The sequence below is a fragment of the Motacilla alba genome, chromosome 3 (genome assembly GCF_015832195.1).
Source record: "Motacilla alba alba isolate MOTALB_02 chromosome 3, Motacilla_alba_V1.0_pri, whole genome shotgun sequence".
Taxonomy (NCBI): domain Eukaryota; kingdom Metazoa; phylum Chordata; class Aves; order Passeriformes; family Motacillidae; genus Motacilla; species Motacilla alba.
The window spans coordinates 50,627,268-50,649,555 of NC_052018.1; the positions used below are offsets into that span (position 1 = coordinate 50,627,268).

The window sequence follows — 22,288 nt, forward strand, 5'->3', positions numbered from 1 at the left end:
TAAAAAAGGGGTTTTTTTTCTAAATATCAATGTTTAGACTAGCAATAAAATGTGCTTGATGTTCTAGATAAAAAGTCCATTTAGTTAAATTTCAATGCTCATTTAAATATTGAAGCAGCTCAGTTTAATTTGCTGTAACCAATGATATTGCCTAGCTAAATGTAAAAATATTGTTCTCTTAAAAAAACACAGTGCCTCATTATGCTAATAAATTCACTCAAATGGTGAGTGAATCTGGAACTATTTAAATAGGACCAAAAATCAAAATTAAATAAAACTCGAGGATATTCTGAGAACTGGATTGAAAAGGCATGGTTTCTTGAGGGGAAGGGTGCTTACCCATTTCCTCTTTGCTCCTCTGAAAGTAGCCAAACTTTCTATCCCTCAGTTCAGCCACATGTGGAAAACTCATCAATCTCTACAAGATTTCTAAGACTTCCATAGAAAGGCAGTTGCTGTTTGTAAATCCTGGATAAAAAAGTATTAGAATTGTGTCAAAATAGCTCACTTATTCTAAACATCCAAAGCCCAATGATTATTGCACATCAATTTTTTTTTTTTTTATAACAAAGAATTTTTTCATCAATAAGGTTACAGAAGTGTTTTCAGCTGGGTAGTAATTTTGGGGGCTTACTTACTCTGGTTTTCTTTCATTTGTGAAGATTGTTATTTTGTAGTTTGGTTGTACAACCTTTATTTATATTGCTGGATAATAATTTATGTGCACAAACTTATTGTCTTCTGTGAGATTACCCATAAGACTAAGTAGCAGACAATGTCAATACATACCCTGAAATTTTCTTTTATTTAATTGTTAATAAATTCCATCATTTCCAGACCTCCTGAAGAATTTAAAGACAGTTTTGTGAAAGACAATGTTACTTTCATACTGTTACTCCATGGTTTGAAAACATGAAATTGCCATATTTGTTTTTAAAATATCCCATTATTTGGGACCCAAGGACTTGGAATCCTCACCACCATCAACAGAGAGAAACAAAAGCTCGCAAAATACTGTAAGGTCATCCCACTGCTGGATTTTTTAATGTGAAATGAAAAATAAAATAAACAGAAAGATATTACCTGGCATTCAAGATCCAATATAATTCATGTTTATTTTCACTGTGTACAGAAGGTGGAGCCAAATTCATAAGGATCTGTGAACTCATAGTTCAATCTTTCTTTGAATACTTTTCTAGTATCTTTCTGGAGGGGCAGCTAGTTCAGAGGACGTATTGATTGAAATCAGTTACAATCTTGGGATAAATCCTTTTCAGACCCACTTTTCTGGTGTTCAAGCTGTCTTTAATGAGGTTTAGAAGTTTCTTGGCACAGCTGAAGAGCATTTGAACCTTTGTGTATTGTCCTTCTCCCCTTCTTCATCAGTGACACAGGAGTGAATTCATATTTCTAAATGTAGCATGTGAAAGTGAGCAGGCTGAGTATCTCCATGAAGTTGTGGTGAGACCTTAGTGGTATGAAGTTGCGAGCACAAAGAACACAAAGGAAACAATCAGCCCAAGTTTTGAGCACTTTATTTTCCTTCTCTGTAATCCTCATAAATTTTAAAAAGAAACTCGCACTTAGTTGTTTGTCCTGCTAGCTGATATTCCAAAATGCAACTAGAGAACAAATCAAAATAATTTAGGTCTTAAAGGATGGACCCTGACCTTAAGAAATTTTACTTCTCATTCTGGTTGATCCATGAGCTGTCTGTGACTCAGAAGAGCTGGTGATATTCTCCATGACAAACTTTCCAAGTCCATAAAAGAAGCTACTATAACGTAACATATTCTATGATAATATTTATAAAACACTCTGAGATTGTAGACAGATGACTGTACAACAGTGCAATGTATTTCCGGAGAATGGTGACCATTCTCTAGGGTGGGCTCTGATGTAATGGCATCTGTCATAGAGAACTTCCCACTCTCATTTTAGGTGCTTCAGTCTGGGTTTTTTTTCCAGCAGGGTCTCTTTTCCAATAGCAATTATTTTCTTTTGCAGGCAGTAAGAGCAGAACCTATCTTATGCTGACTAAGACTCCTTTTCCCCTGGGGAATATACAGCTTTGAATTAAATTAATCTGAGAGACCAGTTTCAACAAGGAATGGAAGGTGAACTCACTAACAGACAGTCTTGTGATTATCCTACTTTTATTATTACTATCCTTAAAATTATTATAAGAAAATATTCTTATTGGCTATGTGCTGTGCCACCCAAGTGGGACCAGATACCCCCCCTGAAGGATGACAATTGCCTTTAACTGTCTGTTTTGAACAAGCAATGACCCTTTGAAACTTGGGGCAGGGGGTGGATATGGCTGTGCTTCGCAGACTCAAGGGCGTGCTGAGTGCATCAGTGGGCTCCAATCCAGTCACCCCAGCTGAAAGAATGTGCAAGCACTGTGGCCAGCTACTTCAAAGCTGAATTATATTTCTACATGACGTAAATTCCTTAAACAAGCAAAAAAATAACCCACTGGGTAAGAAGAAAAAAAAAAAAAAGCATTAGTCTGCACATTTATGTGCTTAGGTAATCATGAAATACCACATTATTGTTCCTTGGATGTTCTGAAAAGCTCTACCTCCATAGGGCATGAAACAGGGCCACGAATTATTCACAAGTTTGTCTTCAAAGCCAAATGTGTGAGAGGGATATCAGTGAAAACCTGCCAAAGCTTATGCGCCATCCAGGGATGTGGGTGACTGCACAGCTACCTTGAAATGAAGAAAATCTGCACTGCCTGTGTATATTAATCTCCATTTACTGTATATTCTGCTCATGTTACTTGGTCTGTGGATTCTTCTCCCAAAATGCACAGGACAAGGACAGTGCCGTGCATGGAAGTACTGGGAATTGAATTTGCAAGCAGATTGAAAACAAGTGCAGCCACGTGATTCATTTTAAGAGCTCCACAAACTACAGACATGCTTACTTGGAAGTAGACCATGAACCCCACTGGTATCCATGGGGGGTTTGGTGATGGTCAAAGGACTGGATAGAGACTTCCAAATGAAACATTCACCCAGGCTTTTCTTGTGAATCAGGTTCGGCAAAAATTATTGAGGGATTATTTGGAAGAAATATGAAGAAAAAAAGGGTTTTTTAATGAAATGTCTCACTTGTGTTAAGGTAATAATTACAAAGAAAAGTTCTGTATTAACCATGAATATGTACCAAAAGCTGGAAATACTAAATAATCCAAATTTCAGTTCCCTTTGGTAAGTCTGCATAGAAAGGCAGCAGCCGTGGGCAGTGCGGGCTCTGAATTATTTCACTGATTTAGCTGAGGATTCAGCAGAGAGTGAACAGAAGCACTGTGAAAGTCATCCTGAGGTTCCGCCTCAGAGGTGCACTTGGCAGAGCCTGTGCTCCAGCACTGCACCTGGGTTAAGGTGCAACTGTGCCCTTACAGATTGTGCTGCAGCCTGCCAAAACAAAGGCAAACAGATTCTGGAGTCTTTGCACTGCCAAGACAGCGCTGTTTGCTCCAAAAGGCAAAACATCAATGGATGGCAAGAGAGTTCCCAGACAGTTCAATGCCCCAAAATGTTTCTTTTTTTAATGTGAAAAAAATCTGTCTTCTACAATGCAAGGCTTCACACCTAAATGTGATCTTCTTACCCCTTTCTTAATCCATAATTATAAACAGATTTGAAAATATCTCAGATCTGACACCCCTGTGCTTTCCTGTTGAACACAGTTTCAGGTGAAGAAGGGTTGTTTGTGAAGACATTTGTTCCATCAGAAACAATTTTTCCTCTTGCAAAAAAATGAATGTGAGATTTTCTTGTAACCTTGTGAAACAGTAGATCATTGCATCACCTGAAGCTGGATATGTTCTGGTAATAGGCTTTAAAATGTGATCATGAAAACATATTTCCAAGTAATTCTTATCGGGACAGAAAATAGTCCTTCCTAATTCTACTCAGTATGGCAGTGGAGACTTTCCCTTTTGCATGTAGATAATGCCATAGCAAAACCAAGTCCTATGTTTAATATGGCTACAAAACCATTCTTCTCTTTTACTAATGTACGCATTTTAGCTTTCCAAACTGGGTTTTAAGATTGCTAGGCTTCTCACAAATGCTGGGAGTTTTAATTTAAGTGGAGGAATACTTCTTCTTCCTTCCTTCAAAACCATAATGTTTGAAAAATTGCAAAGCCTATACTGGAAGATAATGGAAAAATGCAAGATCATGCAAGCTGGACCCTGTGATCTTGTGATCTTGCCAGCTTCAACAGGGAATGATAGCTTTGTATTCTTGCATGTTATAATTCAAGGGTTTATTCCTGGCATAATTCTGCTTTCCTAAGCGGCAATTTTTTTCAGGACCAACATACACGACATCCAAAATGTCCTCATGTCTCAACATTGACACACACAGTCACATTGACAGAGTTTTATACTTTGCTCCAGAATAACGAGTGTTTTACAGACAGTGGCAGGAGCCCTACGTGTACTCTGCTCACTGTCTATACCAGAGTCATGAACACAGTGAAACGCTTTGGTTTGTATATTACAATTTATCTATTCTCCAGAAGGGCCCACAGTCTGTGAGACACAAAGCTCCAATTCTCCCTTAATGTGATGAGAAAAGGCAACCTGAAAGCTACCTTCAGAAAACATGAAGTTTCTTTTCTGCCCTATGGCTTGGACAACTGTAAAAACAAGAGGGGAGGGGAAAAGAAGTCAAAACTAACAAACTAGCAGCCACTATCAAAGGAAAGAGAGGAAACTGAGCAAACCGGTTGTCTTTGTCTGCAGCTGGAAGAAGGGGAATGGAAGGTGTGCACTGTAGTGTACTAGCTCTTTTTGTCAAACAGGAGGCACTGTGGGCTGCTATTAACTGCTCCAGAGCAAGAATCAGGATGGGCGTGTTTAGCTCCTCACTTCAAAGCTGCCTGCTGAGTATATTTCTACAAAGATCTTGTCTTCTCTTCTCTGGAGAGATCTGGGTGAAAAACAGTAGGGAAGAGCTGTGAAAAATAAGCAGTAATATCTAGGTTGTGTTGCGCAATGTAACTCATTATTTCAAAAATAAACTGTAAAGGGGACATTTATCTAGGAATAGCTCCATACCCATTACTGAGCTTCTCCCCTTCAAAGAGCAAAAAATGCTTATCCATACTACTGAGCCCAGAAATAGCTCTTGAAAATAGCATGAGTTGAAACCCAAGTGAGCCTGGTACAACACAAAGTGTGAAACTTCATGGAGAACTATCTGACCAGGACACTTCTCGAGAAGCTCTCAAATCCCACACAGCAGCTAATACTCCATAACATGCGCAAGGACAAGACCAATTCCTAATGGCTTTTGAACTCCATGTGTGAGGAGCTTAAAATAAAGAAATAAATTAATCTCTGTTCTACAGACAAGGCATTTTTCAAGAAACCAGGGTCTAGGCAGGAGCAAAGCCAAATGAGTTTTGTTCCAATTGCATAGATGAGTTTTGAAGAATGCTTTTATTCTGTAGAATATGTTCAAAAATTATCAAGACCGTTTCTCACTACTGAAGCCTGATTCTCTGCACTATGCTTTATTTTTTGAAGTTTCCTGGAAAGAGTTTCCTGGAATGTGAGATAATTTCTTCATTTCTCCCGTGGGACAGACACACGTACACATGCACACACAAATGATTATTAAAAAATATGTGATGTGTATCTTCCGTGGAAACAAACACGCTGCTCTTGGTGTGTACTTTCATGTGTGCACGTAAAGGAAACTGACCTCGGTAAACAAGGCTGTGTTCACAACAAAAAAGGAGAGAGGGCTTGGGAGGGCTTCCTCTCCTGCGTGGTGGCTGGGAGATGCAGCCCCCGCATCCAGAATGTCCACGCTGGTTACTCATTGATGCCTTTCACTGCCATTCATGCCATTTCTGCCTTTCCCTGCAGTGAAACTCCTGGCACGCACCAGAGAGCCAACTTGTTGCATCTGTCGCAGGCGAGCCCAGATCCGGTCACTGTGCCACCCAGGTGCCCCAGTGACCGGGGGCTGTGGGGCGGCTGCAGACTGCCCGTGTATTTATTTTGTCACATCAGCAAGAGCAGCCTACCATGCTGCCCGGCTTTCCACGGGCTCTTTTTCTGCTGTGCCTTGAATCCTGTGCCTCCTCCTCCCCCAGCTCCAAGCTCTCCGCCCGCAGAGCGCCCCTCCTCCTGGGCTGCCTCCCCTCCCTCTCCCCTCCTCTCGCACAGTCAGAGGCTTGAAAACTTGTTAAAAGCTCTCCCAGTGTTCCAAGTTAGAAAAAACTTTTACGAGGTATCAGCACTTTTCTTTCATTAGTGGGGAAGGAAGGATGAAAAATACAAAACAGCAGTAGCCTTTAAAGTTTAAATAGACAGGTCTGAGTGCCTGAACGTGCTCTTCCATTTTAGTTTAACCCTCCAAAGAAGTGCTCTGATCCATTTTCACTGCTGATCAGCAAGGGTAAGTTGAAAGTTTTCCTTTTTCAACATTTTGTTTATCTTTTTTTTTTTTTTTCTGAAAACACTTCTTTTCTTTTTTTTCTTTTTTTTTCCCTCGCACCCTAAGGATTCTGTGTTACTGTGTTGAGGGTTGAACTTGTTTAAAAACACACATCTCTAAACAGCGTAGGTTCTCTTAAAGCGCCAAGTTCCAGCTTGGAGGAATTCTTTGCTTTCTTTTGTCACATTTCTATACATTTCTAGAAGTGCTACACTTTTATAACTTGTAAGCTTGTCCAGGCGAAGAAGGAGCTGCGGCGAAGTTGTGAGCGCCGGGCTGAGCAGATTTGTTGCTGCCACAAGCGATCTCTCCCCTCCACCGCCTCTCGGGCTATCTCAGCTCTTTTAAAGAAAAAGCCGAAGTGTGCTTCACTCTTCTGTACCGAAATTGCATCAGAAGTTAGTAACAGGGAGACCTTGCCTTGGCTGCGTCCCATTCCAGACGTTTTGCTTTCATATGGAAATCCTGATTGATGCCTGATAGTTTGAGCAGAGCAAGCTTCTTAATTAGATGCCTTGTTAAATGCTGCAGCTACTGAAGTGGTGACTTTCACGTGGTCTTCCTGATAAGTTTTTCCCCCCTTTTCTTTTAAAATAGATGTGATAAAATCCAGACACGGGTTATGGATTTTTAACCTGGTTTGTATATAGTTACTCTGTTTTAGCAACCTCAGTGAGGGATTTTAGAGAAGGAATGTGGGATATCATGATATGCCTTACCACGTTGGCAATGTCTGTGAAAGTCTTGGGTAGATATAAATGAAAGTTGTCTAAGAAGGACTGTACATAACCCACATATGACACATTCCCCGTATAATACCTCAAAGACTTAATTGTCAAAATGCAGAGGAAAAAATACTTGAGCAGCATCTCTTGGAGAGCTAAAAACCTTTTCATGTTGCGAGACTTGGAGTGATTCCTCATAGGAGTTGTTGCCTGCTGCTCTCCAGTAGTTAAAAAGCAGCACGAGGAAGGAGAAAAAATAGTCTTCGGCTAAAAGACAGACGAAGCAGAGGGTCTATCTTATCGAGTAACACACAAACAAGGATACTGTTTTGTATCCTCATATTTTGCCTTGAGATAACCAACAAGCCTCATGGAGCAGCATATTTCCTCTGAGGATTTCATTTTTGTATGTAATACTTATGACGAAAACCCTGGTAATGAGCACAAAAATGGGATGTGGACACCTTTTGCCTGACGTCCATCCCAGTGTGTGTGCACGCGTGTGTGCGCGCAGAGGGAGCGAGTTAGAGGACTTGCGTGAAGCTTTCATCCTGCCATTTTTAACATCTGGACAGCACACGACGCGGCAGAATTTAAGCCTCTAGTCTTTGGGATGTTTACTGAAGTGTTTCCTTCAGAAACTTCAAAGCCAAACACTGGCGCTGACCCACAAGCGCTCAAATGGCAGAAAGGCAAGGGGCAGGCTGGGATCAGGAGAGGGAAGAGAGGGATGGACACGAGGGATTTGATTTGCAACATAAAGCTGAATGCTTGCTTATACACACAGGAGCGCAGACAGATTCAACACTCTAAAGTTATCTCAGCTCTCATATTATGCAAGCCCAAGAGATTAATTTTATTTGTCTCTGCAATGAACCAGGGCCAAGGATTCCTGTGGGTATGGGGAAGGTTAGAGGACATTGAGCAATGCATCTGTTTCATTAGATATATTGCTCTCTTTCCCCCCAATCTCTGGTATCTCCTTCCCATGTTACTCACTGAATTTGTCTCATGTAGAGGCACCTGGGCTGTTGTTTGTGCCATTTATGTACTTAGACATCCAGATTTCAAGATTCTCAATCAGGAGCATCAGAGGGCCTGAGGTCCCCTCAGGGAATTCAGCGTTCCTTCCCTTAATTCCAAAGTGAGTCAGGAGAAGGATGAATCTGAGCATTAGCACTGAGGATAGACCTGACTTGTACAACCAGGGAACATCTAAGTGCTTACAATTGCCTTTGCAAATGTGCTTTAAAATTAAGTTAGGTGGGGAGGGTACAAGATGGAAAAGGCAGAGGATGTGAGGTAGATCTGGTAGTGACTGACCATCAGCAGTACTTGCGGACAAAGGAAAAACTACAGTTGTGACACTTTAAATTCTAGTTACTGCATTTTGTGTGTAACCTTTGTCCTGTGGATGAAATGAACTGAAGCTCATCTGCAGACCTATACATGAACTACACCTTCGCAAGGGAATGTCTGCAATGCATTTGCTTATTTTTATAAGATTTTGGAAAGTTAGCCTTCCCTGTTCCAGCAGGTCCAAACCCAATGAGTTGTATATCTCGGCTTCTTTGTCTGCGATTCATGTTACTGTTGGGAAACCCTCAAGCTGATTTATGTTCAGGGTCCAGAACCTTCTCTTTTGTTGTTTAGGTGTGTGTGAGCACAAATACAAAGACAGAAAAATTTGGAAATAAGAAACTTTGGCCTGGTTCCCAATTACTTCAGCTGCACAATCCCACCTTAGAACCCACTCTAACCCTTACTGCTCTTCCATCCACTGGCATGTGACCTTCTAACACTGTAGTCAGACCTAGGACATTACCACAGCACTGAGTTTGCATTATTCTTCTTGGAAAATATGAACAGATGACATGATGAATGCCGTCCTTAAAAAAACAGTTCTAGAATTTCTTAATTGTGGCTTACAAATCAAATGTCTTATATATGTGGTCATCCTAAACCTGTGCAGATGAATGCTGTCAGATCTCCTGCTGCTCTATGGATTTTTTTTTCCCCTGCTTTTACCCACACACAGTAGGACCTGGAAGAAATCCATCTTTTAAAGACTGCTGGATTTTAATGCTAGGCCAGCATTAGTCTGCCTCAGAGAAGGTTATGATCCTGTAAAGTATTAATCAGTAGGAACTCATGAAATGCACGTAGTCATCATCAGCCATATCCTTAAACTACTGAAGTAATGAATTTGTATGAATTGAATAGGCCAGCCTGTGTCATTCAGTGGACTCCTTTAAGTTATATGGAAGTGTTAAAACAAGCTGAAGTCCAGAAAGCTAAAGAGCTATTTTTAAAGGTTGTCTGCCAACCATTTCAAGCTAATTACAAAGCTAGAATACTTAAGTACCTGTTTGATACAAAACCTCTTTTTGTACCTTTTGTACCTGTAAACAGATTTGTAATCGGGTAATAAAACTGGTCTTTCAGTGCCCTGAAAGTAAACAAGTTAGATCCGATGAATGAATTTTCTCTACAACAAAGCAAAGTACTGTGTTTCATAAAGCAATGGAATCCACTTAAGAAAAGGAATAATATATTTGTGCCACCACAAGGTTATCTGATTAACAGTACAATGTTTTGGATTGATGTGGGGTTTTTTATCACTGGCAAAGGCTAGCATGTAACTGATGTCTTTTTTAAAAAGTTGCTTTTCAGAACTATCTATGAGTAATTCAAGCATGGAATGTTTCCTCCTGGAGTTTATATTGCCAGCGGACACAAATGAAACTTAGCAATTTTGCATGCTGAAGCAAATTAAAAAATAGGGAGTAAATTCTCCAAATACTGCAGGTGTGGGATTAAGTAGGTCAAAACTGAAGTAAATCATATTGCATTAATGAACCAGAGAGGAGTGTAATTAGAAAACAAACAACACATAACTGCCTAGAAATAACATATCCTCTGTTTTCTTAATCAGACTTTCAATCTGAAATAACATTTAGACAGTAAAAAAAATACGTTCAGTCTGAGGAAAGTCTGTTAACCCAATAGTTTCTAGTCACTGGAAAGCTGACCAATTAAATCAAAAGCTGTTACTTGAAAAAGGCTCCTTCTGTCCCCTTGCACTAGGACATGGAGCAAATAGCTTGCCTTTAAAACAAACTTCACGTGTTGTATAGTTACAGGCTGTTCTCTGTTTTAACAATCCCTGCCTGCGGAGGAACGTGGTCACATTTCATTCCAGACTTCCCAGGGACCTCCACACTTCTCTGCCTGACTCCTTCCCTGCCGCTCCAGCCCAAAAAAGACAAACTCACTTTTTCTGGGAAGGATGAAAGCTGAGGATGGCTGAGGGGGATGTGTCAGAGACAAACATGCTGTGTTTGCTCCGCCCAGCAGAGGCTCCCAGTTTTAAAAGTTTGAAGCAGGCCTGATCCTTTGATGGGGCTTCATTCATGAGAAGAGCTAATTACATGAGGAAGGGTCAACAGGCTGCAGTGGCTGGACTTCAGAGCCAGCTGTTAAGGCATATGGAGGAAATGGCCCTGGGATATTTTTCAGGGGTTCAAAGATAATTGGCATCTCAGAGCTATCAGAGCGAGTACTTTAAACACTCATCTCCCATTACTCTCTCAGACTTGGTGGCAGGAATGGTGTGTTTTTATTTGGCAGCTATTGTTATGTTTGAGTTTGCCAGATTTATACTCTTGTGTTCCCAGTGACTCACCTCTTCTTGAAAGCAAGTCTCCTTGGTGCTAAAATTTCCCATTTTATGAATTATCCAAAAAAGTGCATATTCTATAAATGACCTTCACTAGGGAATATATCCATGATGCAGTGGGGAGGAAATCATTTGGACATTATCAAAACTGTTAATACCAGGAAGGGATTACTCAGCATCCATGGAACAAATATCTGTGCCCAGCAGCATTCACATTAAAAGGGAAACTTCATGATTGTTTTTCCTTTTAAGTTCCTGATTTCATATGATTTCATGCTTTTTCATGTCAGGCAAGTTAAAATATAAGTTTTAATAAGATTTCCGTTCTCCAGTTGATAAAAATCTATAGTGAAATTTGTTTTTCCTAGGAATCTAGAACATCAAGCAAACTATTTCATTTATTTTATGTCATCCTGTGTGTTTCCAGATATCCTGAGAAGCTGCCTGTGTCCCAGAAACGCGCACTTTAAAACTCAAGTCAGGAAAGACACTTTTAACTTGCAGTGTTCAACACTTGGAATGCAAATTACAAGCCAGGAGTCGCCTTACAAACAGAGCATATTTACCTTTTTTTTCCCTGCTAAATCTTTTCCTTTCAAAACAAAGAAGGAATTTAAATGCAAAAAGATGCAAATACAAACCTGAAACTCCAATGAATTAAGCAAATCACAGATAAACAGGAAACCAGTTCCTCCAATATGGTAACACGATCTTAGCTGTGTTTCATGTATTTACAATTTTTTGTTCTTTCATAAAACTGTAGGTAAAGAATGCTTTCTTTGATCTTCGTGATGCAAATACTAATGTATAAGCTTAATTTAGACAGCAAATGCTTTTTCTGAAGTTTAGTAGAGTATAAACTTGGCATCATTAGGAACTAGACCCTTAAATGTATTACATGCTATGAAGTTACAGGCAGAAGTTCAGTTTAATATTGCTGTAGGAAAAACGGCGTGTATTTTGCAAAGGTAGAATTTTAGGTATGTGACCCCAATATTAACCCAAGGTAACCTATTGTATTTAGGTTATACTCTGGTTTGCTTTTTTAGTGTCTGAAATGGGGAACATAAAAATTACATTGAATGATGAATCCTCACTGAAACTGAGAAATCTTTCATATATTCCTAGCATATTTAGGCAGTGCTACTACTTATTCCACACCCTGCTTCAGCTGTGTGTCACATCTGTTTTTCACCTGAGGTCATTGAACTGAGGCTGCCATCGAGGAAGCTGAGCCAACCACAGTGGTCACTGAGGGCTATCATGGGCTTCCTGAAAACTGGAGTGAAATTAGGAACTTTTTTGATTGTGCTCTGAGACATTATATGTTACTTTCTCTTTTCAGTTTCCCTGACTTCCCTCTTCACCTGCAGACTTACTGAAACTCCAGTTTCTCTTCAGATTGTGTAAAATACATTAATTACAACAAAGTTGACACCACTGCTCTATTAGCATTGATTGCTGATTGAGTGTGTCAAAGGTACTAAAACTCTGACTTAACCCTTGCTATTTTTTTCCTTTGTGTCCTTGTTTAGCCAGCATCCTGTGAAGATGGGTGATTGGAGTGCCTTGGGAAAACTTCTTGACAAAGTTCAAGCCTATTCTACTGCAGGAGGGAAAGTGTGGCTGTCTGTCCTCTTCATTTTCCGAATCTTGCTTTTGGGAACAGCAGTTGAATCTGCTTGGGGAGATGAACAGTCCGCATTCCGGTGTAACACTCAACAGCCTGGTTGCGAGAACGTCTGCTATGACAAGTCCTTTCCCATCTCCCATGTACGCTTTTGGGTTCTGCAGATCATATTTGTGTCTGTACCTACCCTTTTGTACCTGGCACATGTGTTCTACGTAATGAGGAAAGAAGAGAAGCTGAACAAAAGAGAAGAAGAGCTAAAAGTAGTGGCAAATGATGGTGTGAATGTGGATATGCATCTCAAGCAAATAGAAATTAAGAAATTCAAGTATGGGATCGAAGAGCATGGCAAAGTGAAGATGCGTGGGGGACTGCTCCGTACTTATATCATCAGCATCCTGTTTAAATCTGTCTTCGAGGTGGCTTTCTTGCTGATACAGTGGTACATTTACGGGTTTAGCCTGAATGCCATCTACACCTGTGAGCGAGACCCCTGCCCACACAGAGTGGACTGTTTCCTCTCCCGTCCAACTGAGAAAACCATCTTCATCCTCTTCATGCTGGTGGTGTCCTTGGTGTCTCTTGCCTTGAACATCATTGAGCTTTTTTACGTGTTCTTCAAGGGTGTCAAGGATCGTGTGAAAGGGAAAACCGACCCCTACTCCCACAGCGGTGCCATGAGCCCTTCCAAGGACTGTGGCTCCCCCAAATACGCTTATTACAATGGCTGCTCGTCACCAACTGCCCCCTTGTCTCCCATGTCTCCCCCAGGGTACAAGCTTGTTACTGGAGACAGGAACAACTCCTCCTGTCGTAACTACAATAAGCAAGCCAGCGAGCAAAACTGGGCCAACTACAGCGCGGAGCAGAACAGAATGGGGCAGGCTGGCAGCACCATCTCCAACTCGCACGCCCAGCCCTTCGACTTCTCCGATGAGCACCAGAACACGAAAAAACTGGCGTCAGGACATGAGCTGCAGCCCCTCACCATTGTGGACCAGAGGCCTCCCAGCAGAGCCAGCAGCCGAGCCAGCAGCAGGCCTCGACCTGACGACCTGGAGATCTAAGCTTCTTGATGCAGTACTTGCTCAACTACGAAACGACGTGCATTGGAAGATGCCGTCAGTGCTGATCTTGTTCCAGTGGAGGTGGTACTTAACAGTCTCAAGCAGGAGATTTTAACAATCATAAAAGAAAAAAAAAGCAAAACAAACAAGCAAACAAACTTTTAAAATACTTGCTGGTTCTTTGGGGGGTGTGGGGTTGGTGTGGGGTGGTACAGTACACATTGATATTTAATGTAGCTGGTTAAAAGAATTTAAATACTAAAAAAAAGAAAAAAAAAGAAAAAAGATAGGTAGTACTAAGGTAAAGGGCTGTTTTTCTAGAAAGGCTGTAAATATCTGAGTGTCTGTGTATGTGTGTACTATCATGTTTGTTTCTAAAGATTCTTCCGTAATACTAAAACCCAATAATAACTGAACTCACATTTGTCAGGGTGAAGTGCTACCTGAAGATGAAAACATTTTTCTTATTCAACATGCAAAAAAGTCCAGGATTGCCTCTGATCATTTCCCTGTCAAGAACATTCCATTCTTAGAAAGTGCACTTTGAAGGTAAACTTTCCTACATGGTCCCCTGGGTTGTTGGAAGGCTCCTGTGAGGACAATTTACAGTCTTTGAGTCGTTCAATTCAAATTTCAGGAATGGCCCACCAAGAAATACTTTGGTCACCTGCTCTTCCAGCCCTTCATGCAGGTGTATTTTGTGATGTGCGTAAACGGGATGGCTCCACACACGTGGAACCAGCAGCGACACAGTCTTGCCAACAGCAATACCTGTGTCCTGCTACTTACTTTAGTATTATATAAAACACAGTTTGCTGCCACTTGCAGATTTAAGCATCAAGACAAGCAAGCAACTGCCTTTAGTGAATTTTATCACACCTTTATGTGTACTAAGGGTGTAGGTATGTGTGTGGATGTGGAGGTAAAGGTATACACAAAACACCCTCAGAAGCATAGGCTGAGAAATAAACGCACACAGGTTACTTGCAGTTGACACTTTCTCATGGATGTTGTCAAGATCTGGGCCACTATGGTGTTTACATTCTCTGGTTCCTTCAATGTAAGTGAAGCACACGTTGTTATATTTTTTTTAATTCTATAAAATATTTTCCATGTATCCTAAATGGATGCTCTTTTAAAAATAAAAAAAAAATCTAAAGGGCCTAATCCTGGATGTCTTGCTCTGGAAAATCTCTCTTTCAAGTTGTTGGGAGTTTTGCCTCAACAAATCTGCAGGATCAAGCCCAAGATGTAGCGAACCATGTTCTTGCTGGCATGAATGATTTTCTTTTGTAGAAATTAGGGGTGGAAAAGACCCATTAGGTCACCTAGCCAATCTCCCTGATAGGTAATAATGATGCTTGAATGATAGAAGATGTAGTACTGTAAGCAAGCTTTAGTCTTTTATGTGAGAAACTTAGAAGAAGTGCTTTGTGCTGGATTAATAATAAAATATGCCTAAATGGCTTTTGCAGTAACTGGTATTTTTCTTGTTCTAAATATTCACATTTACTGAACTGCAATGTCCACGGAGTTTGACGGTTAGGTCTTTCTAGATGGCTCTAGCAACTTTAGTGTTTACAGTTAGATTATGTTTGAAATGCAAGTGAAGTTGAAAGGATTTTTAAAGAGTACAATTCTAGCTAATTTATTTGAAATGTATGCTAAAGAAATCTACCAGTTTCTTCAAATGCATAGCCTCTTAGCTGAACACAGATTGACCAAGGAAATACATAACTTGGCTTCATTTTGCAGCAACACAGATAAATTGTTTCATTTAATACATTATATTAATTTGTTTGACATTCCATGTTAAACTACTGTTGTCTTCAACTTCATTGCATGTATGCAACCATAGTTTGTCAGATCATGTTGTCTGGAGAACATTAGTCAATAAAGTTTTAATTTAGTATAAATACATTTTCTAATTGTCTTTTACTGTTTCATATGTCCACAGATATCTTTAGTTTCAGTCTGATAATCCAAACTCATTCCTCCCATGCTCATTTTTCCCCACTCGCTCTGCATTTCAGAAGCTTCCTTTATTTAATCCATCTGGATTTGCTTTGAACTGAAATTCCACGGGGCCGTGTTCAGTCACCCTCACAACAACTGGAAAAACAAGCATTGTCTCTGCCACTCCTGAAACAAAGTAGTGTTCAGCGTGAACAAATCTTGCTAGGAGTCTCAGAAAATGTATATTTATTTGCAAATTATTATAAAAATGACAGTCCTTAAAGATTGTCACATCATTTCTCAAGCAATTTTTATGTATGGCTTAGATTTAACATTATGAAGTCATCGCGTCCAGTTTGCATGTCATCAGATTGCTCACGTGACAGTCAGTTTCAATTTCTGAAATTAAAACCTCTTTTCTTCAAACTCATTAGGAAAAAGGTGCTGATTTTGATAGGGCTGGGATTTTGCACGTTGCTTCTCCTGCTTCACCCTTTATGTCCCCATTACTATTAAAGTCATACAGAGCTTGGCTTTTCAGGATTGGACTCTAGATGTAAGGTGGTTCAAATCTTTCTTTTATTTGAAAAATGAAAATATAATGTTCATGTGATTATCATAAAAGGTTTTACTTTCAAATTTGCTTGTTATTTTAAGTCCAAATTCTTCCCCTTCTTATTAGTGAAGATGGGTAAAAGTGCAAGGCAGTGGTAGTGGATTTATAGCTCTGATAGAGACTACAAAAGTACCAGCACAAGGAATGACTCCTTGAAGTTTTCCTTAAATAATAACAATGAGTCATATTTAAGCTGGCTTGTCCTAGTTTGTCTGGAAGGGCACAGACAAATGGAAGGGCATTCCAAGCATTTTGTAAGGATCATGCCCTTGGAAAGGTGGACACCGAAGCATTCAGAGAAGGGCTCCCCTTGAGATAAAATGTAGTGTCTCCTAGACAGGCTGAATGTCAGGTATGTCCCATGGGGCATCTTGGACAACTGAAATAATTTAGTGCTTCAATGCCAAGGCTCTCTGAGTGATTTTTTTTTTTTTTTGGTGGTAATGCATGTGTGTACATGAGTAGGGTAAAGACATCCCAGAGGCTATTTTTCCCACCTAGATTTATTTCTGTGGACAGCATTTATTATGCACTTCAAAGTCACCATAATTTTGTCTGCCATTCCTCTGGTTCTTTAGGCTCTTTCTCCCAGAGCATCCCTGCAGCAGCATTTGCTTTGTCTGCAAATGACATAAAATAAGCTGTGATACAATGCTAGCACAAACTTCTCAGCCTTTGTAGAAGAATATGTCAGATATTGATTTCAAACTGGAAAAGATGCAAAAATACAATCTCTGAAGGTAATTAGAAACATAAAACCCAAAATCACATTCTGTTAATTATTTTTAAATTGTCTTTATGTTTTGTGTAGCAGTGTTTTGCAAAAAAGGCAAATCATCTTAAGGCTTCCACCCTCTCCCAGCAATTTGAAATGTTTTTAAAGAGTAAAGTTAGAAGGAAAAGTTACAGACAGCCTAAAATCTATATGCATATCATGTAATTTCAAGACATTTTAAATACTGTGAGTGCACACTGAAGGTTATTTCCTAATTTAGAAATTCTATTTCCACATTTAAAGTGGAAACTACAGTAATAGTTTGAGAACCGGAACAAATTACGTGAGCATACCTTCCTCACCCACTGAAATCCATCATTTTTAAGGAATGCACTTGTGTCACTTGTCCAGAACCACATCTCCCACATCTGTCTGCAGCACTCTGGTGCTACTCAGCAGTAACACATTGGCTCAGCTGTGTGCTACCACCATGCTGCCTTTCCCTCAGACTTTCTCTACAGCTGGTTATTGATTAAAACAGAGGGAAAAAAAAGTAGTGACGTAAGGAGTAGAGTTTTTCAAGTCAGATGTAGGAGTTCTGAAGTTACCTTGGCTGGTTAATCCAGAGTTCTGAGTATGTCAGATCAAAAGCTCCTCCAGTTTTGGTGGTGTCTGTTTCTATTCTGCTGAGACAGAATACTACTTTTAATCCTTCTGGTAATTCCTCCATGATTACCACTGCTCCCTTTTCAAGAATTTTAACAAAGTAGGACAGAAAATAGGATTTACCTTCCTCCTGTAGAATTTTTCCTTTCTATTTACTCCTAATTCAAACCTAGCAGGACTGAGCGTTCTACTGAGCCTGACATACATTTTTTTAATGTGCTCTACTATCCAAATAATCAGATTTACCATAATCTCCTTGAAGACGTCTTGACTTCTCATGCTTCTCGTGAGAAGTCATGCTTCTCCAGCCATTCTCCAGCCATTTGCATTAGATCTGCCCAAGAGCTCAGATGACAGAGGTGGGGTGGATGGCCCTTAGAGGATTTCTCTGGCAAATATCCAGTCCTTTGATGATACAGAGCTACTCCTTACATTACTTTTATTTCTACTGTGAACATAGATAATAAGGTCAGAAACATAAATCATGTCTGAGAAATCACTACCTAGATGTATTATCTGCCTCACTTGCATGAAACTATTCGAGTGTCCTCCATTTTATTTTAACTTATTCTAACATAATTGCTCCAGAAACACGGGCCTGCAAAATCAGCTCTGCAAAGATGATGACTGCCTTTCCCTAGCTTAAATCATGTGCTTTTTGACTGTGCCCAAGGATATATTCACACCCAGACTCTGCCAGTCCTGGAAAAGTGTGTCAGATGTAAATTACATGATGCTAACACATCACTAGATTGAAACAGGAAGAGCTTATTTGTTCCTGTTCCTATTTAAAAGGTATTTTGATAGACATAAAGAAAAAAAAAAAAAAAAAGAAGGCTTGTCTTAAACTTATCTTAAATGCTTCCTAACCTAGAGCATTACCAAAGACCCTATGAAGCAATACAGATGATATGGATGTAGATATGTTGAGCATTATCAATGGATACCATGAATATAAATAGCTTAAATAGATCCAGTTGGTCAGTAATGTGGTAAAACCAGCCTCCTATAAAATGGCTGTCCTCACTCTTTCTGCCTGGTAGCCAAAATGCTGCATCCAGCTTCCTAGCTTTCTGGCATTCACCATGCAAAAGCACCTTGGACAAAGGCAGACATTTTTTTACACGGATTGTTCTGCCTTAACTCCTTGTGAGTGCCGGAGAAGCTGAGTGCTGGAGGCAGAGAATCTGGGACAGCTTGTACTGGGTTAGTGATACACTGTCAAGGGAGTCAGCCAGGAGAGTCACTGGTGAGAAGTAATGGCTTTTTGGGGATTGTGGCCTCTCCCATCACTTAAAAAGGTCTCTGCTGCTGTGTTGAGGAAATTTGTGCAACAAAATGAGACATGTGAGCATAGACCAGTATAAAAGGGAAAATGTTCAGACATTTAAATTGCTCCTCGAAACAAGCCTAGACCACAGTGACATGCTTCCCATTAGATCTGACAGAAAATGCTCACATGAGTTCCAGGACTTCAGTAATTTAAATCAATGCTAAAATTCTTTTCAACATCAAACATAAACAGATTGGACCAAGAAAGCGATACAATGACATTTAATTTTCATTTATATAACTGCAGGGGGAAAGCTGATGAGTATAAGCTGTGAAATCTTGGATGTGGCTACTTAAATATATGTAATCATACTATTTCCTCACACTGTCTTTTTACTGTAACTTGGTCTAGAGGCAAATTCATGAAAAGTAGTCCAAAGGTTTGCATTTTTTAATAAGGAGACATGAATTTTGTTAATGTAATGAAATACATTTACATGATGTCCATGTCAAATTTTTGCAGGTTTACATATGGGAGTGTGGGGTAATGTATAACATGCATCTAACTCTTCTGGGCTAGGCAGCTGGGGAGTGAAATCTTGACTTTGTCTCTCCTCATCCTTCTTAGAAAGTTATTCATATCCCAAGCAACTGAGCAATTTCTCTGGGAGCTTAGCGTGGGTAGGGGTCTTCTCATCCTCCTCCCTCTCCTTTTTCCATCCACAGTGTAAATTCCATACTGAAAAACAGAAGCAGCCCCAAATATATAAATAAATACAATCACAGTTGATAACAAAACATTGCAATCAGGGAATAGGTAGTAGTTCTTTTTTGCATGTCTGCAACTAATTCAATAGGAGAGCAACATGGGAAATAGTTTAAGGCATTAGAAAATCCTCCGGATACTTCAGCATCTGAAAACCACTGGTCCTTGCTGAAACAGGCCTTTTCAGTGTCAGCTTCTGCTGAGTCACAGAGTTTGTTGCCTTTGAAGGCTGAAGTACCTTGGCTGAAGATTGAAGTTGCTCTGGAAAAATTCAGACCTTCCCTAACGACCATATTTGCATGCTATTCTCGGTAGTATTTACATATAATAGGACACCCTCCACAGGAAGGCTTCTTCAAAACACAGTCTCTGCTTACACTTTGAATTTCCCTATTCAAAGGGGAATATTCAAAATTATCTATGCATCACTACTTCAAAGTGTTTCACTGGGAGTACTCTGCCATATATTTGGGAGACTCATCATGGTTGTTTCAAAGCTGAATATATAGCCAACTGTAAGATTGCCACCTGGGTTTTGTGTGTGGAGGCAAAGAAGCATTACTCAGGCAAGAATCCTACCTGGCCTGACCTAGCATACTTCTGTTGAGGACGAGGAGTTTCTGTTGAGTGATGCGAGATGAAAACCCTTCTTTGAGCTTTACGTAGTTCCTTCTTTTATTCAAGTCCCTGTAGGGTTTTTTTGGTTTTTTTTTTGGAGTACACAGAAGATCCAACTGTAAGTCCATGAGCCTGTGTAACTTGCTGAGGTCTAGGATAATCTCTGAGGAATTTCTTCTGGTTCCATTTTGGTTGTTCCAGCTCTGTGGACTTTGAATGGACTGTAGTGCTCAATCCCTCAATGCTAGTGTAATTGGTGATGGCAAAGGGTATGCGAGTGGTGAAAGTGGGTCTGGATTGTTTCCCATAGGATTTCCTATAGAATCAAGGCAAGCTGGTCAATCATCCTTCCTTGTCCTGAAAAGTCAAGCTGCAAAGGTGTGAAAGGATTCCTGCATTCTGACAGAGGCTTCTACTGTGTGCTGTAGTATCCTCTTAATCTCTGTCATCTTCACTCCTCCCATGCAGCCGTCTTCTCCCACCACCCACTTCTTTTCTGCATCACTTATGCCACAGGTATTTAGTGTTTTGTACTAAAAAAGCTTTCCATATGATTATTTTTTTTTCCTCGTGTCATGTTCTGGGGACCACTCAAATACCTTAGCAGAACCTGCTCCATTAAATATCTATTAATTAACAATCTGTTGTATCTCCTATTTTGTTTATTTAGAATGAATGCTAACTACTACAGGTTTTGCCTTATAGCTTAGGAAGTAATTTTGTATCTGACCTCATAGGAGCCCACATTTGCTTCAATCACTTTCTTTTTCATACTATTTTACAATTAAGGAAGATAGCAGGGGAACTCAGAATTCTAGTTATCTACCTTAACCAGGTGCAGTGAAAGTGTCAGGACATGGAATTTGTCCAAATCTTCCTCCCACCTTAGTCCTAAAGGGACTCAAATCTAGGCTCCCACTAATGGTTATGTATGCTATATAAACAATAATAGTAATCATACCTGGAGTTGCACTGATACCATGCCTTTCATCTTCAAAGCACTTTGAGAACCCTGTATAATTAGTTTGCTATGGAGTCATCACTGACAATACTGCATGAACCCCAGTACTACCCACTGTGACAGTCAAAGAGGGAATCTGAACAGTCACAGAGACCATACATAAGCTCCATATCACTACTAAAAGAAATTGAAAATGCTGAATAAGTATATTTTAACACTTCACACAGGAGGAGGATCCACAACCAGCAGGAAGCCAGTCTCTCTATGATAAGGAAACAGGAATGTTTTCTTTGCTGGTAATCTACCACTTCAGATCTCTAAACACATTCTAAACACATTTTACCTTGAACTATGTCTCAGTCAAGCTGGCAGAAGATCACAGGTAGATTATCTCATTGCATGGAATTTTCATATTCGTGCAACTAGAATATATCAATTTTTTTAATTAAAAAGTTTTGATTTGATGAATCCAGAAGGGATGCAGACACAATAAATATAATGTTAAATAGGTTTTTACAAACTTCAATGAGACTCCATGGGAACAATTTATCTAGAGTTTGCCATTGACAAATATAATGTTAATATCATAGTATTTTTTCAAGTATTTCCAGTGAGCTTACAACAGGTCCTTGCCAATGTCCAGGGGTTTGCTCTTTAAATGCTCAACTTGGCATTTTCTGGAGATTATCATCCAAATACAAATTTATAAGCAGCCTTTTCAAAACTCCACCATTAATAAAAGAGAAGAAAATAAAAGCAGTAACAGTCTGTTCAAACTGGTGAGAAAAAGAATGCAGAGGAACAGAGTATTTTTGTATAAAGGACACTTGGAATATCTCAGAACATTACTAATTTTCATTTGCCTCACACTTGTACGCTGCCTAGCATTTATTTTCACAGCACAAAACCTACCGTGCTTTATTTGCCCTTTACAAATAATTTTTTTCTCATGGAAGATTCCATAGGACAAAAAGACACAATTTTACATTGTTGTATATATTAATGGTCAAATGAAGAATAATCTTGAGACTAGTTTTCAAAAGTTGTGGTCAGGCAGAATTACTGGACAAGCAGAAGCAGCTCTGCTTCCCATGCAGTTAATGAATACGTGCACTCCCATGTCTTGATTTTTGCTCCATTT

At 39.7% G+C, this 22,288-nt stretch overlaps 1 protein-coding gene across 2 annotated transcripts; it reads left to right on the forward strand.

Moving 5' to 3' along the window:
• Positions 1–6,195: 6,195 nt before the first annotated feature.
• GJA1 (gap junction protein alpha 1) lies at positions 6,196–15,497 on the forward strand. 2 transcript variants are annotated; one of them, XM_038133224.1, is made up of 2 exons: positions 6,196–6,437; positions 12,420–15,497. In XM_038133224.1, exon 2 carries the CDS (start codon positions 12,432–12,434, stop codon positions 13,575–13,577), a length of 1,146 nt encoding a protein of 381 aa, XP_037989152.1. In that variant the 5' UTR covers positions 6,196–6,437; positions 12,420–12,431; the 3' UTR covers positions 13,578–15,497. The 2 variants fall into 2 exon arrangements, with proteins under 2 accessions (XP_037989152.1, XP_037989151.1); XM_038133223.1 differs by having other exon boundaries at positions 6,197–6,437; positions 12,416–15,497.
• The last annotated feature ends 6,791 nt before the right edge of the window (positions 15,498–22,288 follow it).

Coding starts and splice junctions, on each gene's coding strand:
- GJA1 (XM_038133224.1), top strand. CDS start 12,432: ATGGGTGATTGGAGTGCCTTGGGAAAACTTCTTGACAAAGTTCAAGCC.